The sequence below is a fragment of the Alligator mississippiensis genome, chromosome 4 (genome assembly GCF_030867095.1).
Source record: "Alligator mississippiensis isolate rAllMis1 chromosome 4, rAllMis1, whole genome shotgun sequence".
In the NCBI taxonomy this organism is placed as follows: Eukaryota; Metazoa; Chordata; order Crocodylia; family Alligatoridae; genus Alligator; species Alligator mississippiensis.
In genome coordinates this window covers 69,362,225-69,383,419 of record NC_081827.1, presented here as the reverse complement: position 1 = coordinate 69,383,419, position 21,195 = coordinate 69,362,225, and the positions used below count along the sequence as shown (strand labels likewise).

The 21,195-nt window shown below is 42.9% G+C and overlaps 1 protein-coding gene across 5 annotated transcripts in view; it reads right to left on the bottom strand.

Moving 5' to 3' along the window:
• The window catches only part of NUP107 (nucleoporin 107), a 44,162-nt gene extending 31,595 nt beyond the window's left edge, over positions 1–12,567 (bottom strand). The window contains exons 1-8 of one of the 5 annotated variants that reach the window (XM_059726076.1): positions 12,488–12,510; positions 9,656–9,709; positions 9,006–9,091; positions 7,595–7,684; positions 7,180–7,295; positions 4,977–5,112; positions 4,466–4,569; positions 997–1,124 (exon numbers count right to left, since the gene is read on the bottom strand). In XM_059726076.1, coding sequence (XP_059582059.1) covers positions 997–1,124; positions 4,466–4,569; positions 4,977–5,112; positions 7,180–7,295; positions 7,595–7,684; positions 9,006–9,091; positions 9,656–9,709; positions 12,488–12,495 — 722 coding nt within the window. In that variant the 5' untranslated portion in view covers positions 12,496–12,510. Of the gene's footprint in view, positions 1–996; positions 1,125–4,465; positions 4,570–4,976; positions 5,113–5,251; positions 5,361–7,179; positions 7,296–7,594; positions 7,685–8,986; positions 9,092–9,655; positions 9,715–12,487 lie in introns of those variants that run through there. The other 4 variants (XM_059726075.1, XM_059726077.1, XM_014595894.3 and 1 more) reach the window with 4 other exon arrangements.
• Positions 12,568–21,195: the final 8,628 nt, after the last annotated feature.

The window sequence follows — 21,195 nt, the reverse complement described above, 5'->3', positions numbered from 1 at the left end:
GACAACAATTATGGAGAACATCAACCATTCTTATTAAGCCAGTTTTGAACAGAAGATTCTGCTACAGAAGCATCAACTTCTTTCTTCTTGAAAAGCAATTCTACAGCACTCCTGTCAGGAATGACTTCATTTTGCTCTCCAAGAAAAAAATGTGAAGCAAGTGACTCACAAAGCCAGGTTGAAGAAGAAGAAAGAATGGACTCCTTACATTTGGTACCAACTAGTTTTCGTATGTTGGGTCAGTGACTCATTTATGGTGTGTCAGAGCAAGAATATATTGGGAGAAGGGAAGCGTTTGATAATGCTCAAGGACAAGCCACACGTGAACAACTACGAATTTCCAAGATAGATTACTGTGCCTCAGCCAGTTTATCTGGACCCAAACTACACCTGGAATACTATCAAACTTACTGAAAAATAATAATTGCTAGAAGACACCAAATACATTCATTGTGTTTGGGAAAACTGGTTTATATGGCTATTATGCATTTCCCACTAAGAAACATGGCTTAATTATCCTTCTTCCAGCCTCCAAATTTGTAATCTGATAGGCCCTACAACCAAATGACAACCATATTCTTCTAATTATAAACTTGGCTCTGCATACAAATCAAACCCATTCTTTTCAGATTGAATTTAAGGATGAGCAACTTTCCCTGTATACAAGTCAAAAACCACAGACGTACTTCTACTATCTCTACAAAGTCACACAGGAGAATCAGATATCTAAGAAAAGGACCCAAAAGTTTAAATGCACTGAAAATATTAAAATTAATAATAATTTTAAAAAATGTACTGAATAAATCTGATCTGGTATTTTTATTGTGTGAACAAAAACAAATAGAAGTACAAAAAGTCCATTTATTGGTTGATCCAGTGTTGAAGTCAAGTGTAATATTTATGTTTTCTTGAAGGGAGGGTGGAAATGGTCAACTTAGAAAAAATACAGCAAGTCACTGCAGAAGTATAACTGAACTGCTTTTAAAAAAGAATTACCTATAGAGTGAGGAGAGCAGTCTCCATGTTACCATTTCTTGCTTGAGAAGCCACAGCACACTGGCAGTTTTTGAAAACTTCTGCTGTCCAGGAGTTGCTCGGTAAACTATTTTCCCCAGTATGTTCACCTGACAAAAATACATATTGCACACAGCAGGTTACCCATTTTCTATTTTGTTGCATGCCTGTTAAATCAATTTTTTCATTGCCCTGAGTGCTCTCACTTGATGCCTAAGACAGCTTTTAAGGTAAGCATCTTTCATCTCAGTTGGGAGCAGACATACTAAGCCTATACAGACTGTGTGAACAACTATTATCGTTATGACAGAGTTTAAAGATCTCAAATGAGATCAAGGCCCTGCCAATCAAGCACAGAAAACAGAACAAAAAAAGTAGTAATAAACATTAATCCTGAACACTGAAAAATCCTATTTTATCTGCGAGACTATATGTGGCTCTTGAAAAAGTGTACTTGCCAACTTACACCAGGTAAATTTTGGGGACCCAAGATGCTACTTTCTGTAGAATTTAGACTTATTTAAAAGAGTTTCTAATAATTATGAAGACAAAAGTGAATGGAATATAAGTTAAGCAATGCTGTTTTCTTGCGTTCAAAGAACTGTAACTAAATACTTAAAATTTGGCCTACCAGTCACATTTCTGAGAGGGTGATATTCAAGTTGGCCAAGTATCAACTATCCAGGGGTTGATTGGAAACTGAGACCCAAGCTGATAGAAAAACAGCTATTTGGCTTTTTTTAGACCCCCAGGATCCTCCTATCTATAGCTGTAAATGAAAGCTGTTTCTCCTGGAGCACAATCCAACTTCAAACAGAAATAAAATACCTAATAGGTGCTTGGCCTTGGATTTTTTTACATATTAAGAGAAGTAAAACACATCCATTTGTTACTTTTTCAGGCACAGAAAGGAAAATCACCACCTTTTAAATTCAATCCCAAACTCCATAATCTCACATAAAGGTCAGTTTCCATTTATTATTTCTCTTTTTTCTCCCATCCACAAGGAAACAAGGACTGCAAAGGCCAGACACAGATATCTTAGACTGAATTATGCATTTTCATGAAGAACCTGGGATTTTACACTGGCTCCTCAACCTACAGACAATTTTACACACACACACACACACACACACACCCCCGCCCCACCTCCTACCCTTAATTCCTTTGTCTAACAGGCACCAAGGGGCAAAGTCCCTTGATCAACACTGAAATTCTGTTCAAAGCATTACTTCTCTTTTCTGACCAGTAGTTTTACAAACATAGTAGCTCAAATCCTCCCCCTTTTAAACTTAGTGTCACTTAGCTGCAATTAATTCCTGACAGCCCATCAAATTAATAACACCAGGAGGCTAAATCAGAGGAGGTTACAGTTTGATACCTAGACTTGTAATGGCAGCTTGCCAGGAGCTAAACAGGAAACATTTGAATTACCTTACCCCACCGCCAAAAAAACCAAAACATCTCCCCCCACAAATGCAAATAAATATTCCACATTTTCAAAGTCTGCAGGATGTACTGTGGGCAATCCTGAGCTAAAAGAACACCCCTTTCTAATAAACTAGTATCTAGTACAACTAATAAAGTTACTCTATTTACTTGAAGACAAGATGAAGTTTTATTCCCTAATCAGTATAGGGGGAAAAAAAGCTCCTCGTCTTACAGCAGCATACAAGAAAACCTTATTAAGTACACTGTATCATTAAACTGATGCCAAAAGCAGCATATACTTAACAATGGAAACCAAGTAAGTCGATTAAATGCAGCCAACACTAAGCAGGACTATAAATGAATTACTTCCCCCCCACCCTTCCCAGTCATGAGTGGAGGGCTAGTTAGCACATAGAGCCTTTGGGTGGGTGGGTGGAGTACACACACACACACACACACTGAATGGTGCCGAGCTGTGAAGCCATCATGGCATGAAATACTGGTGACTGCCAAGGCACAGCCCAATGATCGACATAGTAAACCATTACCCTTTTAGGTTTGGACTAATATCATGCATGGTTTGTACTACATATAAGTAGGTACAAGAATGCTGCTTAAAACTATATTTATGAAGTACTTGTGCTAAAAGTTGCAGCAGTTTCAAAAAGGGTAAACCGCATCAATTCTGGATGAACTAAGTCTATGGGTACCTGTAACAATTTGCCTATGTGCAAATTACTACAGGTATATTTACTTCAGGGTCAGTGTTTTCAAATTCAAATTTCACTTCCATGTGCTCAGAGAGAGCAGGGTCTGACAGTAAGGTGTGCGGGCTGGGAGTGGTCCGAGGCCCTTTTTTCGCACGGCGGGCTGTGGCCAGCAGCCCGGACACGCCAGGTCAGGGAAGACAGGCGGCATGCTAGAATTAGGCACAGACGCTTAGTGGTTAAGATTATTTTACTTACACCGAAGATGGTCGCGGTGCAGGCAGGAAAACTTGCTTGAGTTGCGGTTACAAAACAAAACAAAAAACTCAAACCTGCAGAACGTAAGGGTACGCTGCAATGGGGTTTCGGCGATGGGAGATGAACAAAAACCTCAGAAGTACATCGCAACGGGGTTTCAGCGACAGGAAGAAAAAAAAAAACTGCAGGACTCGAACCCCGGGTAAAGCTCTGGATTCACTCACACGAAGTTTGCTAGGCTCCATGGAACTTTGCGCGCAGGGAAGGGCACGTCGAGGGATCAGGCAGCGACGGGGAGAGGCAAGAAGCTGATCAGACCCCTATAGCCTTCTTGAGATACACGCTGGGTCCGATAGGCTCCGCAGCGCTTATAGATCTTCACAAGATGTGAAGTTCTCTTCCTCCTGATAGTCATGGAGTCCTCCAACTTGGGCGGAAACCACTCAAGCCTCTTATACGGCTAGCAAGCCAATCGCTAGCCGCCACGTAGGAATAATTTAGAACTGACAAATAGTGGGGCACAAATCTGAATACAAATGGCGGGAACTCCTTGCAACGTGCATTTCTGTGTTGCAATGAAGAAATGCACCCTGCAAAGAAAGCTACAAGTGGCGGGAAATAATTCAGCAGTGCCGAAGCACACACAAACAAAAATCACACCCTTGGGTTGTGACATAAGGAAGGGGAAAGGGCTGCAGGGCAAAGCAGCTTGGGGAGTGGCAGAAGGCAAGGGGCTACCTGACCTTCCATATTTATTTTTCCGGGCTGTAGCAGTGGGAAGAGAAACACAATCAGGGCTAACCTCCAATAATTAGATATTATACTTGGAAAATTATAACAAATCTATAAAATGTTCCCTATATGGAATCTATATATTAGAGGGCTGTCTTATAATCAGGGTCATCTTATATCCATGCAAATGTGGTATATTCAGCTGTCAGATTATGGGGATCAGTCCTAAGTATAGTGACCTCTTAACTGAAAGAAAACAAATTCCTAGTTTCAGCAACCAGTTTTCACCACACTCCTTTCCAGAAACATTTCAAACAAATTACCTGACTGTTACAAATATTCTCATATTCTTCTACAAGTTCAAAGACCGTAGTTGAAGTGTGCTTCAAAAAGGAATGCAGAAAATCCGAGTACATGCTCATCGTAGCTACAACACATTAAAAAAAAAAGAATGAGAGGCACATCAGAATGCCATAGGAAAAGTATTTTTCACAAACAGAGAAATTTAAAGTCTTGACTTCCCATGAGAGTTCAAAAGTCTATTTTACAATGACATATCACTTGCAGATGTTATCCAACATAACAAGAAAAAGTAAAAAGCAAACAATGCCAATATGAATTGTCATCGACTGTCTGTGACCAATGTTGTATGGAATGTTATCTGCTCACACTAAAGTCTCACAAAGTTCTATTAAGTGGGAAAGAGACGTTAGGAGCTCTCTCATCAACTAGCATAAGAATGAGGAAAATAAAGTAAAGAGAGCGCACAGGTCAGCATGCCACAGTCAAAAATGCTGAGCTTAGCTTTTTAATAAAAACTTCAAGTCATCTCACCAGCTTCTCCAGGATCATCTTCACGCAACAGCACAGCACTCATTGTGATATCTTCAGTCATATTGGACAAGTCCAAGTTTGCAAATATTCCTGTACGGTGAGGCGTGAGTGCAACTGTCCAATTACTCTCATCCATCTAAAAAACAACACAGAACAGCAAAAGGAAAATAAACAACAAAAAAAATCTCAGACTGTCATAAGCCTAACTCCAGGCTATTATTAGGTCTTGTAGCCATAAGCAGAGTAGCACTTGAAATGCAGAATGAATTGATCACCTTTTAGACATGACACACATGCCTCTTAAAGTGTACAAGCAGATGTGACAGAAGATTCAGCTTCATTTATTCAGGTTAAATCAGCAAGATCTTTGTGTCTCGTATGAAGTGTGCAGTATTTGACTCCTGAGCTTAAAACACATTCCCCCCCAAGCCTTTTGTGCTTTCATCCTTAACCTGGTTCAAAGTCCTATGGTGTCCAAGGCAGGTAGGAGGCAGAATCATTTCAACTTTTATAAGTTGTTTGCAAACCAAATGTTGGGAGAAAGACCCCAAAGAACAAAGATAAAAAAATTATATAAGCAGAATTTATCCAAGCCGGAAATTTTCATTAGGGGTTTTCAAGTCTCCCAGAATGATTATAAAAGATTATATTATTGTCAGATTACAATATCTTTAAAATAAAAGGGAGCATGCAGAAATGGATTATGCAAATTATTTGGGTTTAAATCTGTAGCTACAATAGAAATATTAAAAAAACAAACAAAAAAAAAAAACCTAAAGGGACACCTGTTAATTCGCCCAGATGACATAGCAGCAAGTTGACCAAAAGTAGCAAAGACATCACCTCCCAGACTTAGTTCCTTAACAATAGAAGTGTACCGATACATCAGTCCAATATCGGATCGATATTGTGGTGCACGCAGGACTGAGGCACAGGTCACGGGGTGCGGGCAGCTCCTGCCACTGCTTGCACCAGGCCCGGGAGGGTGGGGGAGCATGGTACCCCAGATCTGCATGGCATGGGGCAGGCTGCAGCTGTGGGCTGGAGCCAGAGCCAGCACTGCACGGGGTGTTTCTTGCTGGTGGCTGGGCTCAGAGTGGGCTCTGGCAGTACTGGGAGGAGGCTGCAGCCACCCCAAATTTCGCTGCAGCTATGCTCCCAGCTCACCTCCGTGCCACGGCAGCTCTGGCTTTTCTCTGTGCTTGGGTGGAGGCGGGGTATTCCTCTCATCCTCCAAGACCCTACTCACTGTTTCACTGGCAACACACAGCCCCAGCCCTGCTAAAAAGGCTGCTGGCCATGAGGGCTGCACTGATAGCACACTGCCCCCTACTCCCTGCCACACACGCTGAACTGGCCCTAGGTCCTTCCCCATTGTGCAGCAGCAGGAGAGGCAGCCAGCAGGGTCCACAGATTGCACATTAACTGTCTGTGGGCCACAGGGCAATCAAGTAGACAGTCCTGTGTTAGAAAATGTGTTTGTGCAGTCTTTGCCACAGAAAACTTTTAATCTAACAACATAAGTGTCTTGTAGTAAACAAGTGGAAGTAATGGGGAGGAAAGATGTTAGAAACAAAAGAATTTATTTATGAATGACAAAGCTATGTATAGATGGATTACTTACAGTCAAATTAAAAAGTAAATGTAAGGAAACAAGAGTATTAAGACATGCTGCATGGCCATTTTTCTAGTCATTAACAATTTCTGTAACCATCAGGGTAAAATAAGGACATTGTTAACACCATCTGAAAGGCTGTCAAACAAGACGATCCTCCTTTGAAAAGATGAATACTAGCAGAAAGGGATGGTAAGGAAGGTTAAGTGTAACATTTTTAAAGGTTCAACACTTTTCTATTTTTTTTCTGTTAAAAACTTAACTAAATATTATTAAATCATATATTTTGGGGGAGCATAACAAGCAAAATCAAGTGTCTTGCAACAAATCTATGACCCCAATTTACTTTTAGTTCTGGGAGTACTAAATTAACATACAGAGTAAAATAAAAATACCACTTTAAAACCCTTATTTATTTCTCAAAGCATCAACCTCCTAAGACAATTCATGTACCATAATTATGCAGCTGATACGCAATTAAGTGCACCTTCTGCTTATGTCAAGCTATGTTTAAAACACTAGGAAATTCTACCATTTTTAAGATTCATAGGAACAAAGAAGGGAGAACATGAAGTATAACGTGCATACCATAGACAAATTGCCATAAAATCCAGTAGTCTGCATAAGTTGAGGCGATTTCCCTACTGTTCCCAAGAAGGCAGATGCATCTGGCTGCTTCATGGAACTTCGAGTTTGTGAAGTAACTGAAAAGTAAAGAAAATGTTAAAAGCCAGAGTGCTTTGCTAGGGAGTTCCTATGATTAGTAACCAAGATTAAAAGTGTTTATAAAGTCCTGTAATTAACTGTGGAAAAAGGTGAACCAGTTTCTCTCTCAAATTATTCTCTATTAATTTTCTGGATTTTGAGAGCAGGCTTGAACAGAAAGAGAGTATCAGCTCCAGCAAACTTTATATATAAAGAAGTAAAACAATGCGTGTAGAATCACAAACTGCAAGTAAACCATAGATGGAATTACACATCAAAGGAGAAAAAGGATTCTTACAGGGGTGATGAAATAATGATACCGGAGTTTGGGGAACCAATTGGTTCTTTGGTGTTACACTACCAGGACTGTCATCCAAGGATGCAAGACCTGTTGAACAAGTTAAGAAAAAAAGTCTCCTAAACTTTGTTTCATATTTACTAATAACAGAACTACTACTGAAATACTTTATCAGATAAGCAAATTATCTCTTCTACTACCATTTAAAAAAAAATTGCAAAGCACTTCAGGTATGTACATCCAACCCAGGAGTGGGCATATTCCAGCCCACGGGCTGCATTGGGTCTGCAACGGACCCCATTTCCTAGCAGCCCCTGCCTGTGTTGCTGTAGCTGGATTTCCATGGAGACTCCAGGAGTGGCAGGGCCATAGGTTTCCATGCAGTACTGGCAGGGTGTGCAGCTGGGCAGGGAGCTGCTCTGGGACCAGGATCTTGTGGTGGAGACAGCATGGTCTGGAGCTGGAACAGAGCTGCCATCTACTGCTCACAGTACCCTGCCTGCTTATACTGCACATTTCCCAAGCAATATCAGCAACAGGAAACCGACATGAATCCTGTCAATTTTACTTCTGGCCTGATGATTTGGAAATGGAACAACAAAAAGGGCCACCACCTTATTAAGCTAATTTTGCAGTAGTTCCAGAAAGTAATAGAAAGAACAGATGCACTAGAATTTTTTACCATCAAAATCAGATAATTACTATTGCATTCATTAAATTTATACAAAATGGTTCTAACAATAAAATAGCTATAGTGAAAATGAAATATTAACATTTCCATTTCCATAGTCAATTATATTCATTTGCTAAATCAAAACCCCCAAGTTTTCTAATAATGTTGAAAAATTTTGAAGGGAAACTGAACTAGAATCTAAAAATAACAACACAAAAGACAGAATTAAAACATTCCAGGTGTTACTCCGAATTCTCACTACCAATTTTTTCTATCTCTTTCAGCTTGACAAACATGCATGAAATAGGAATAACTGGCTATATGTTGGATACAGTAAAATTGACAAAATACAAATGCTGTTGAAAGCCTAAGTACAACAGAGGGATTGTTTTTACTATGTAATCTTTCACCAGTAAACACACACTACTTTTGAACAGTAGATTTAAAGGTCTTAGAAGTGGTATTTCAAAGTTAGTGAGTGATATTTCAAAGTTAGTGATGTTCCTTTATATTATGAACGTACAGGACAAGAAAATGCAAGTTTCATACTAGTGTTATTTCAAATGTGCATAATTTCAAGGAATACAATACAGTACTCTATAGCAGTTGAAATTAACTAGATCTCATGGGAGCCATAATTGCTATAAGCCAAAACCAAGAAAAAATAACTATTCCATGGTGCAGTCAAAATATTAGAGGTTTCACAAACACGCAAAAACCTTGACAGAGAAAGGATACTAGAAACTCTTTTTTGAGAACTCTGTTTTCGAGCAGGCCTAGTCATCTCCGCATCTTGTGGGGATGCCACATTTCCAAAATCAGTCCTACAAAACAGAAATGTAGTAAACAAACAAATACAAATAAACAGATTTAAGCAGGACAAACTATGGGAGAAGAATTCTATTTTCTTTTGCTAATTAGATTGTACGATCAATAACTACTTTCAAATACTTTAGAAAAGTAAATAAGTGTAGCCAGTATTTTATGAAATTAAAAAGAAACTACTTTCTCAAAATAACCCCCTCTCCTCACCCCCCCCCCCCGCCCCAAACTCTTGTGGTTGTTTCTATCCAGCAATGTCCTTTAACTTAAAAGAAGAGGGAAATGCTTGAGAAGAAACAAGTTCTCCACAGTGCTGAAAAGATTACGCTACAAATATTAAGTAACTAACTTCACACTCATGGGAAATATTCTAACAGATGCACAGTAGTCCCTCCCACAGCTAGTCCAATTTTAACTAACATCTTTGACAAACTTGAACATTTATGCTGAAGTTCTAATACTAGCTGATTTTACATGAGAACAGAATGTTTTTGAAAAAGTTTAAACAAGTCACATAATGGGTTTATGAGACATGATATTTAAAATAAAGAATGAAGTGAACTCACACCTTTGATTCTTTCCCCAAATATTTTGATTTATCTTTGGCCCATGAAGTTGACCTGTGCTAAGGAGAAGGGAAGATTTAGCTTTCCCATAAAGCAAAATGCTTGTGAAATGCAAACTGCATATAGACCACCAAATACATAATATTTGTAAAGTTCCTAGACTCTGTGGGAAGCTTCAGAATCCAAGAAGTTAACTTATATGCACAGACAAAACTGGAACTTCACTTAGATGAGTAAGTTCAAAGGCCTGAAGAGACCAGCCTCCACACTGAGACACTCCTATACAGCACAGACCTAAGGAACTCCCACAGCAATTCCTGATCCGAGTGCTCAGCTTGTTTGAACTATAGCAGGGCTGTCAAAGTTGATTGGCTCATTTCCCCCACACCACCCCGAGCTGGATCTGGACTGCAGGGCTCCTGGATCCAGATCTCCAGCAGCAGGGCAAAGCAGTGGTGGCATTAAACAGGCAGTTTATGCAGAGGCTCAGACATTTCAGGGAATCAAAGCTTAATACAGCTGTTGCTCACCCTGCCAAAACACATTCCCAGTGGGACTTCATACTCTTAAACTCAGAGGAAGGCCTCACCCCTGCTCACCCCCAAGTTCCCAACCCCTTCAGGAGCCCCATATGCCAGATGACACAGCTCTGCAAGCCAGATCCACCCTACAATGACACCCCTGAACTACCACATTCCTTTAGAAAGATACCTCACCTTGATTTAGAGACATCACATGACAGACTACCCCATATCTGCAGATAAGTTGTTCCATCGGTTCTACCCTCATTGCACCTCATTTCTAGTTAAAGCTATGTGAGCTCCCAACTTCTGATCCCCGTGCCTCCTTGTAGCTTTTTCTACAAGGTACGTGTACACTCAAAACCTCTTCCCCAGATAGCCCTAACCTCATTGCCTTCTCTGATATAAACCAAATAAACTGAACTCTGATAACACATTTTTTTTCAACCCTTGTTAAAACCCCTGGCAGTTTTTCATAGATGTTAGAGGCTGGAAGAGACCTTAGAAGATCATTGAGTTCAGCTCCCCTGCACTTGGGCAGGAAATACTGCCGGGGTCAGATGACCCCAGCAAGGTGCATGTCAAATCGTTTTTTTAAGCTCTCCAGGGTAGGTGACTGTACCACCTCTGGGGGGAGTCTGTTCCAGACCCTCAACACTTGAATGGTGAAGAAGTTTCTCCTTATGTCCAATCTCAAACGATCTTCAATCTGTTGTTGTGGCTGTCGTTTCTTGCCTTCCCCTTGAGGATCCCTTGGTGAACAGATGCTCCCCCAGGCCCTGCTGTGCACCCCTGATATACTTAGAGGCTGCCACCAAGGCTCCTCTAAGTCTTCTTTTCTCCAGGCTGAACAGTCCTATGTCATTTTGCCTTTCCTTGTATGACCTGCTCTCCAGACCTCTAATCATGCATGTAGCCCTCCTTTGGACAACCTCGAGCTTCTCCCCATCCTTCTTGAAGTGTGGCGCCCAGAACTGAACACAGTACTCCAGCTATGGTATCACCAAGGCCTAGTAGAGTGGGAGGAGAACAGGCTTAGTCCTGCTTGAGATACATTGGTAGATGCATACTCGTGTTTGATTTGCTCTGTCAGCTACAGCATCACATTTGTGGCTCACGTTCATTCTGTGATCTGTTACAACCTCCAGATCTCTTTCAGCTGCGGTGCTGGCAAGTATAGCACTGTCAAGCCTATAAGTGTGCTGTGGATTATTCCTCAATGGAATAACGATGGAGCACTTTACATTTCTCAGTGTTAAAGATCATCAGGTTTTGATCCACCTACCTTGCAAGCCTGTTCAGGCCTGTCCTATATCCCCAGCCCCAGCACAGTCCTCCAGTGTGACTGTGCTCCCCCATTATCTGGTGTCATCCACGAGCTTCGCCAGTCTGCTTTTCATATGCAAATCCAAATCACTGATAAACGTGTTGAAAAGCACTAGTCCCAGCACTGAATCCTGAGGGATGCCACTGGTCACCTTCCCCTGTGTTGACTCAGTGCTGTCCATTAATAGACTCTGGATGCATCTTGCACTCAGAGCCAGTCACCTAGCCTGGCAAGTGCACTACCTAGCCTCAGAGCCAGTTTCAACCCTTTAAACATAGTCACTCTCATAGCTTTTTTCTGAACCTAACCCAGAGGACGCCGCAGTCCTGCTCCCATTGCATTCAGGAATACCACACTGCTACGCCTGCTTACATCCTCCTGCAGAGCTCTCACTCCCCCTTTCCTCAACTGTGCACTTGCCTCAAGGCTAAGTCTCCCAGAGATGCTGCTTTCAGGGTACACCCCTCCTTCAACACATTTCCTTCCCTCCCACATGTACCTCCTAGCGCTAAGGGGCACTGAAACGCACGGTGTCAACTAACGCAGACTAGCAAGAGGGTGCGTGTGTGAACAAGAAGGGTGCTTCCCCACCAGCACAAGAAGATACAACGCGCGCTGGCAGAGCGCCCTGCTGTTTGGTCGGGAAACCGGCGGTGGCAGCGGCTCTCGCCCAGGCCGGGAACGAGCTGCCAACACCGCGGCCCCGCTGTCAGTCCGCTGAGGGAGGGCGGCCCTGCGGCGGGGGCACCATACGAGGGCCGGCACAGCCCCTCCACGAGCTCCTGGAGCCGGCGCAAGAGACCAAGCGGAAGCCTCCGACACGAGCCCTGAGGAGAGACCGCGCCAGCGCAGCCACCTGCGGCAGCCCAGGCCAGGGGGGGAGCTACTGCACAGCCCGCGCCTCCCTCCGCCCTGAGCGCATCGGGCATGGGAGCCCCTGGCCACCTCCGTCCGGCGCTGGCTAGAGAGAGGAGAGGCACTCACCAGTCCATGCCGGCAGCCCCGGCCGTGGCCACTACTTGAGCCTTCCCGCGTTCCGGAAGCACCCGCCCGCCACCGGAAGCTGACCCTGCACCGGCGCCGCGCGCAGAAGGCGCATGCGCCTCCTGCCTGCGCGCTGCTGCCTGCGATGGACGAGGCGGAACTGTGGGTGCGCGCATGTGCACATTAGCCTGCGGTGGCTCGGGTGGGCTGCGTCCCTCAGCTCTGGGGCAAGGGGCGCCTTTCCTGTGCGGCCTGCTGGGGGTCGGGGGCTGTCAGTGAAGCTTAATGCTCCTCTCAAGAGTGTCTTACGCCAGGCATTAGGCCTGAGCAGCAAACAGCGCTGGGGCACGCCCGCCTCTAGGAGTAGGTGGGGCCGGGGGGCTGCCCCCTGCGTCACTCCTGCCTGCAGAGTTCAGTGCATCTTGCACTCAGAGCTCCTCTGGCAGCATAGCCTGCTTGTTGCAGGCACAGGTTTGCACTGATTTTTTTTCTCCCATTAATATATTTCGTGTTCCGGATCAAGTCAGCCAAATCATACTAATTGGTCAGAGCTCAAATCGTTCTGAAAACCTCATTGATTGAGCAGGCAGAACTCAATCTCTTCAAAACACCATGCATGATGCTACAACCGGCGGGCATCCTCCGTCGCGGGCTCTCACTCTAGGAATTCAGATAGTCCCAAATCTACTGGCAGGCATCCTAGTGCAAGCCTAAAGCCAGAGGGCTTCAGATTTAGGTACACGATCCACAGAAGCTCGCACTCCGATGGGGCTGGTGGCTAACATTATTGCAGCAGAACAAGGCGAGTAGAGAGGGGTGAAGATGCTACGTCAGCCCTTTAGGGACAGGATCCTAGAGAAAGCAGGAGGGATGGGGACTTCCAGGGTTAGCTAGTCCGGCCCTATCCAAACCATCCGACAAAACCGTAAGTTAACTCCACTACCCTTTTTATTCCTTCACTACCCTTGCACAAGCACAAACCTAACATCCTACGCTAAAGCAGGCAACATCCTAGTTCTGTAAAATATTGTCAACATTTACAAGGGTTGAAAAAAAAAAAAAAGGGTTCAAGAGATCTGGGGTAGAGGGCAATACCCCAACTCTGCAAAGGAAGGCAAACCCCCCACCCTCCCCCTCTGCCCCCATTGGTTGAGACCTTCCCCTCCCTACCTTTTTGCTTTTTTTTTTTTTTTTAATTTATTTACTTCAGCCATAAGCACCTGAACCATGCTTGGTTGTCCTTAAGCACAGTAAATAAGAAATAGTGGGTTTTTTACATTATTTAGTTACACCTACCCGATAATAGTTTATCATTGCTGGTGGACAATGCCAGGAGTTAGTTCCAAGTAATTTAAATCAGACCAATTTTTAATAGATAAGGATCACCCACAATTATGCCAGTACATTTCAAGACGAGATGCACAAAAGGGGTTTTGAGCCATCTGGGGCACCTATCATCGAGTCTTACACCATATGAAAATAAAACTTTAACACAGGCAGGCAAAGTCAAACCCATGGGCCAGATCCAGCCAGCAGTGGACTCCGTTTCCCAGTAGCCCCTGCTCTGTGGCTGGAGCCACTTTCCATGCAGAACCCAGCAGCAGTTGCCCCATGACAGTAGGGGGCAGGGTTTCCATAGAGACCCCTGGGAGGGGTGGCTGTGGGGAATTGAGGGGTTGCTCTAGCTGCTTCAAGCCCCACCCCCGGCACCTCCCCTGCTGGCAGGGCAGAGAGCTGCGTTGGAGCTGAGCTGGGATCTTTCAGCCGTGACAGCGTGATCCAGAGCCAGGGCAGAGCCGTGACCTGCACACCCCAGTCCGGGGCATGCATGCTGCAGATCACAGCTCTCTGCCCTGGCTCAGGATCACGTCACCGCTGAAAGATCCCAGCCCAGCTCCAGAGCAGCATTGCACCCTGCTATTTGCCCTGCCAGTGCTGGTCTCGATGGGAGGCCAGGGTTTCCATGATCACAGCAAATCGGCTGCTGGGGTGTCCATGGAGACTGGCCCCAGCCGTACAGGCAGGGGCTGCTAGGAAATGGAGTCCAGCTGCTAGCCGGATCACCCATTTTGTCTATCTCTGCTTTAACAAGTCACGAGTTGCTAAGAAAAATACCTGCTCTCCCAAAGAAAAAGCCATTAAAATGATTATTAAAAACCAACAGTAAGAAATCCATCATACAAGAACACAGGAAAACTAGCAGAAGCAAAACATTTACTTGAACTCTCTCCAGTACAAGCAAGCAATAAGCACATTGTGTTGCTTCCCTTACTCTTGGCAGTAGGTAGGGTGCAGGATCTTACCATCCTCCCCTTCCAAATTATATACACCATCAAAAGCTTGTAATGTCAGATTCTAAACTAATATATTGTCTTATACTAGTGAAGGAAAGTGCATGTGACAACTTTATTTTAAAATTGAATCTACTCTTTCATTTACACAGTATAGAATGTAGGAACCCAGCTATCTGGATTTTGGCTCACAAGCCTACTACTCTTAGGTGTTATAGAGATGAGTGGGGCAGCCTTCCTAGTTTTTTATAAATTAGAGAAGTAACATGCTGTGCTAGAGACTAAAAAATTCTATTTTCTTAAACTGTAGAACAATCATTTGGTAGCAGGGGGAGGGACAAGAGAAGGAAGCTTCATTGTGCCCAGTATAAACATAGGAATTTAATATATGGGTAACTAGGAGTTTCAGGGATTGAAGTGCATACTCCTCTTTCACCTGAAACATTACTGTTTTTTTGTAGAGAAGAATAGAAGCTTTTATTCTTGAATATGTATACCCAGCATGACTGAAGCAACTGATCAACTTCCTGCTAGGTCTTAAGGAAGTATGTATGATGTGGTTAAAATGTGAAAAGTTCAGTTACACTGAACAAAGGAGGAAATAACTACAACTGCAAATTCATTTTAAAATCAGACACAGATCTTTTAATAGACAGGCAGAGATGCTGCATTTGAAAAAACAGTTCATTTCCCAATAATTTTAGTTCAGCTATGGTCCTTTCAAAAAGTGGTGGCAGTGAAAGTAGAAAACACTGAAGCTGCAAGTCTGCACTCTGCAGAGCTTCCTCTTCAAATATGTTACAGGAGCATGGAATTAAATGCTAGTCAGTTCGTTTAGTCTATGATTCTGTCCCTTTACCATACTGTTTCAGCAGAAAAACTTATACAGCCCTGATACAAACTAGCCCCAAAGGAAGTGGAAAGCCGGTCCTCATCTTATCCAGGTTTTAGATTACCAAATAAATTTAAGAATTTAATGAAACTAAGGCTACATGAACGGATTCCATAGCCGTTTAAATATTTGTATGAAGACAACCACTTTCAAAACAAAATGAAGATTTCCTACAGGGTTTAAAACCCACAGTGTAACACAAATTTGAAATCAGAGTACAAATGGACTCAGCTGTGCCATTTCATTTTTCTACCCAACCTGGAAGAGAGAAAAAAAGTGAGAAACCATGGAACCTTAAAATCATAAGTATGTTATTTAAAAAAAATAGAACAGGTTTTTGTTTTTTTTAAAAAACAAAAAACAAAATCCAACTTGACCACAGCACACACACTAAAAAGAGAAAAGCAAATTAGGTAATTGAGGAAGACCAACTGCAGGTATAAGAACTGAATTTGATTAAGAGTTCTGTTTCTCTAATCTTGTTAGATATGCTTTCAGGTATAAACTTCAAAGAACTACAACTGTGTAAGTTGCTTTTGCTCCAGTTTTCCTGTTCCTATTCTCTAAACAAGCTGGACACAAAAGGTCTAGAGACTGTTGTCATTCATGTATGAAATTCTTTGGAAAAAAAGTTTGGATGGAAGTTCAAGGATTTTTATGCATCTTCATGCTTAGCTGCATCTGCATTACAATTGAAGGAAAAATGTTACACACACACACACACACACACACACACACACACTGTATGCAGACTATCCAATTTTTCTTTTTCAAAGAGGAATAGTGTATTGTTGCTCAAACAGACAGATTTCAACTAAAAAAACAACCCACAGAAACTCTCATTCAAACTGAATAACCACTGGGGGTTTAGAGGGTGGGGATTGGAGAGAGGCTTGGCCTCAATTACAAGAGAAGAAAAGCTTCCAAGTCTAAAGAAATGTGCAGTAAGGTTTGCAAAGCACCAGAAATCTAAGATTTTTATCTATACTACTTAAGTCTTCCCCAAATTTAAGTTATTTATCATCTCTAACTCTCACGTGCCTTGCAACAGCAATTTACAGATGTAATCCATGAGCAAGACAGAAACCTACTGATCTATCCAGAACTCTCTCAAGCTTTTTCCCACCTCCTTTTAAAGGCAAAAGTATCAATCTATCTTTTAAAAACAAATAAGCATGCAACTCTGCAGTACTTTTCTGCAAGTTTGGGTACTGTTTTACTTGAGATTACTTGTGTACAGTGATGAGGTCTTTCAGTTACAGATTTAAAGCCATTTTACAAATTAAGTTTCAAAACACCCTTACAAGATGTAAAACGTAAATATTCAGAGTTGGGACCCAGCAACTCCCCCAAGGTAAAGGCAGAGTTTGGGAGGAAGCTGACATACAGATTCTACTCTTAAAGAGGAATGACTTTATACATTTGGGCAATGAATAATATCTACCCTGGCTCTCCAGGGACCTAGCAGAACTCCTGAGGCTAAAAAGAAAGGCCTACAAAGGATAGAGGATGGGAGTAACCTCCAAGGAGGATTATTCTGACTGGTCCGGTCCTGTAGGGAGCAGACCAGGAAAGCCAAGGCTGCAACTGAACTCCAGCTAGCTTTGAGCATCACGGACACTAAAAAGTCCTTTTTCAGATATGTGGGGAGCCAGAGGAAAAGCAGGGGCAACATTGGACCCCTGCTGAACCAGATGGGGCAACTGACGCCCAGGAAAAAGCCAACCTATTAAATAGGTACTTTGCATCAGTCTTTCATCAGCCCCATGGGATGCCCATGCCCGCTACAGGGCCGGGAAGTCTGGGTGAGGGTGATCCCCTGCCCTCCATTGATGCTGACTTGTGAAGGAACATCTTGAGAAGCTGGATACCTTCAAGTCAGCCGGCCCTGACAATCTTCACCCCAGGGTACTCAAGGAGCTGGCGAGCATCATAGCCCAGCCTCTAGCGCAGATCTTTGAAAACTCTTGGCGCTCTGGTGTAGTGCCCGAAGACTGGAAGAAGGCCAACGTGGTGCCTATCTTCAAGAAAGGGAGGAAAGTGGATCCAGCTAACTATAGGCCCATCAGCCTGACTTCTATCCCGGGGAAGATCTTAGAAAAGTTTATTAAAGAGGCCATCCTTAATGGACTGGCCGACGCCAACATCTTAAGGGATAGCCAGCACGGGTTTGTTGCGGGTTGGTTAAACAAGACCTCTCTCATTTCCTTCTATGACCAGGTGACCTATCACCTGGACAAGGGAGAAGAGATTGATGTCATATATCTTGACTTCAAAAAAGCCTTTGATCTGGTGTCCCATGATCGCCTCTTGGTGAAACTGGCCAATTGTCGCCTTGGGTCCTCCACGATCCACTGGCTGGAAAATTGGCTCCGGGGTCGGACCCAGAGGGTAGTAATTGATGGAAGTCACTCATCATGGTGTCCTGTGACCAGTGGGGTCCCCCAAGGTTCTGTCCTTGGACCCATACTGTTCAACATCTTCATTAATGATGTGGACACTGGAGTCAGAAGCGGACTGGCCAAGTTCGCCGATGACACCAAACTTTGGGGCAAAGCATCCACACCAGAAGACAGGCGGGTGATCCAGGCTGACCTGGACAGGCTCAGCAAGTGGGCGGATGAGAATCTGATGGTGTTCAACGCCGATAAATGCAAGGTTCTCCACCTTGGGGAAAAAAAACCCGCAGCATCCTTATAGGCTCGGCAGTGCTATGTTGGCTAGCACTATGGAAGAAAGAGACTTGGGGGTCATCATTGACCACAAGATGAACATGAGCCTGCAATACGATGTGGTGGCTAGTAAAGCGACCAAAATGCTGGCTTGCATTCATAGATGCTTCTCAAGCAAATCCCGGGACGTCATTCTCCCCCTGTACTCGGCCTTAGTGAGGCCGCAGCTGGAGTACTGTGTCCAGTTTTGGGCTCCACAATTCAAAAAGGATGTGGAGAAGCTTGAGAGAGTCCAGAGAAGAGCCACGCGCATGATCAGAAGTCAGGGAAGCAGACCCTACGATGACCGGCTGAGAGCCCTGGGGCTCTTTAGCCTGGAAAAGCGCAGGCTCAGGGGTGATCTGATGGCCACCTACAAGTTTATCAGGGGTGACCACCAGTATCTGGGGGAACGTTTGTTCACCAAAGCGCCCCAAGGGATGACGTGGTCGAATGGTCACAAACTACTTCAAGATCGTTTCAGGCTGGACATAAGGAAGAATTTCTTTACTGTCCGAGCCCCCAAGGTCTGGAACAGCCTGCCACCGGAGGTGGTTCAAGCGCCTTCATTGAACACCTTCAAGATGAAACTGGATGCTTATCTTGCTGGGATCCTATGACCCCAGCTGACTTCCTGCCCTTTGGGCGGGGGGCTGGACTCGATGATCTTCCGAGGTCCCTTCCAGCCCTAATGTCTATGAAATCTATGAAATCTTTTAGAGAAAACCTTAAGAGACTTATTAAAAAAATAAAGCGACAGACATGCAAATTCCAGAGTATAACCAATTTCCAGCTCAGTATCTTTTGCCTACTATTGTGTAGTTATTTATATATGGACACAGTAGCATAAGTAAGAATGCCCGATTTTAGTGCAAACATTTAATGATGATCAAGTGCAGGAACTAGCAAAACTACATACAGTTCTTATATTTGCTGGGGGAAAAAAACCTTCAAAAGCCAGTGAGAAACTTGTATTTTTAAGACCCAACATAAAACCTTGTTTCTTCTGAGATCAAATTTTGGTTCCTTCACCAATCCCGTAGAAAAAAGATGAAATAAAAACAAAGATAAGGCAATCTATATTCCAAAACTGTACTTGTTGCACTATATTACTACACTGTTAACCAACAGCATGCCCTTTTTAACACAGATGCAGAAAAATGTTTGCCTTACACCTTTTATTATATTCCAAAATGTTAAATTCCTACATAGAAGTGAGTCTGACCTTGGACCTTTCCTTCAAGGTCTTTCAACCCTTCCTTCCTGGCTTGCTAACCAAACAGGTTAAATATAAAAGGAACCTCATCACAAAAAAAGCATCTGTTCATGATACTTTAATTCATGAAAACATAGTAATTCCTTTCACATTGAACAAACCATCAGCAACATTCCAGGAACAAAAGACAACTACAATTCTTTTCTACTTTCTCAAGTGACAGTGGTATCTCCTTCATTTTTACTCAATCTCCATTGCTGCCACTCCATCAATGTCTTTCCTTAGGTGGCTTTCCCAGTTGCTGAAGTAGTGTCCTCCTCAAGTCTACCAGGTTTTGCTTATGAAAGGTTCATCTATAAGAGGCATACACAATACTACAGAACTTCACTAAGCCTATGACCTGGGTAAAAGGCAAGCATCATATTACCCATATTTGGGAAGTGAGCTCAGCATCAGAGAGGTGATATGCAAGATGCATTTGCTTTTTGTTTTTTTAAAATGACACTTGGTCTATATACAGTTAATACTTCCACTACTTGCCAACTGTGTGAACCCTCATATATACCAGTTCCTTTCCCCTTCACAGGAATCCACTGAAGTTGGATGCTTCCTGAGCAACTATAGTCAACACTGCTGCCGAGTTATTTCTAGAATTCAAAGATTCATAATCAGCTCAGGTTTTTATCCAAGCTGATTATGCTGCATTTACCAAAGGCTCCATCTTGCTACAGCCAATAGAGCACATTCTTCCTTTAAAGCAAATGACAGGAAGGATCAGAATTCCCTTTTTCCCCCTCCCCAAGACCAAACTTGAGTTTCCAACAAGACTCTCAGAACTGTCAGTTTGAAGGTCACCACAATCTCCCACATTACAAAATTTTACTGAAAGATTAATTTATGAAATAAAATGTATTGTATGTGTACATGCCTGTGTGTGTAAAATTGAAAATATATTCAACACACACAAAAATCCCTTGAGCAGGGAAAAAATTAGTGCTAATGCTCCCTTTTAGTGTTAAATTTTGGAACTTTTAAGGTCCATTTTATACTTTCACGAGTATGGCAGAACATATTGGCCAGCTATAGAAAAGCTGGTCATACCTTCTCACTAGCAGAAACAAGCTAACTGATCTTGTTATAAAAAGAAAAACATTCTATACAGGAAAGTCAGAACAGTAGTCATAGGTAATACACTTCGAGTACCCCAAACCCATCACTAATTAATTATTAAAACAATACCAAAAGCCCCATATACACTTTCTATATACAGCTTCCTTTAGAAAAAATCTGTGCCCCAAAGGGAATGCTTAAAAAAAGTGGAAGTTGCTAGTATTTTGGCAACTAACCAGGATTAGTCTTTCACCTAACAAGGTATTTCTTTAAAGAGCTTTTACTTACCTATATGTTAAACTGGAGGAACTGTTAGGTCTAGCGTCATATATACGAGACCAGATGGTAGTATAAATAGCCCTTTTTGGTCTCAGATGTATGAATCCACGTTGTGCAAGATGCTCTGCTCGCAATTGTATTTAGCGAGATGATGTAATATTTACTAGCACTGTTAAAACACTACACAAAGCATTCAAGTAGCAGATAAC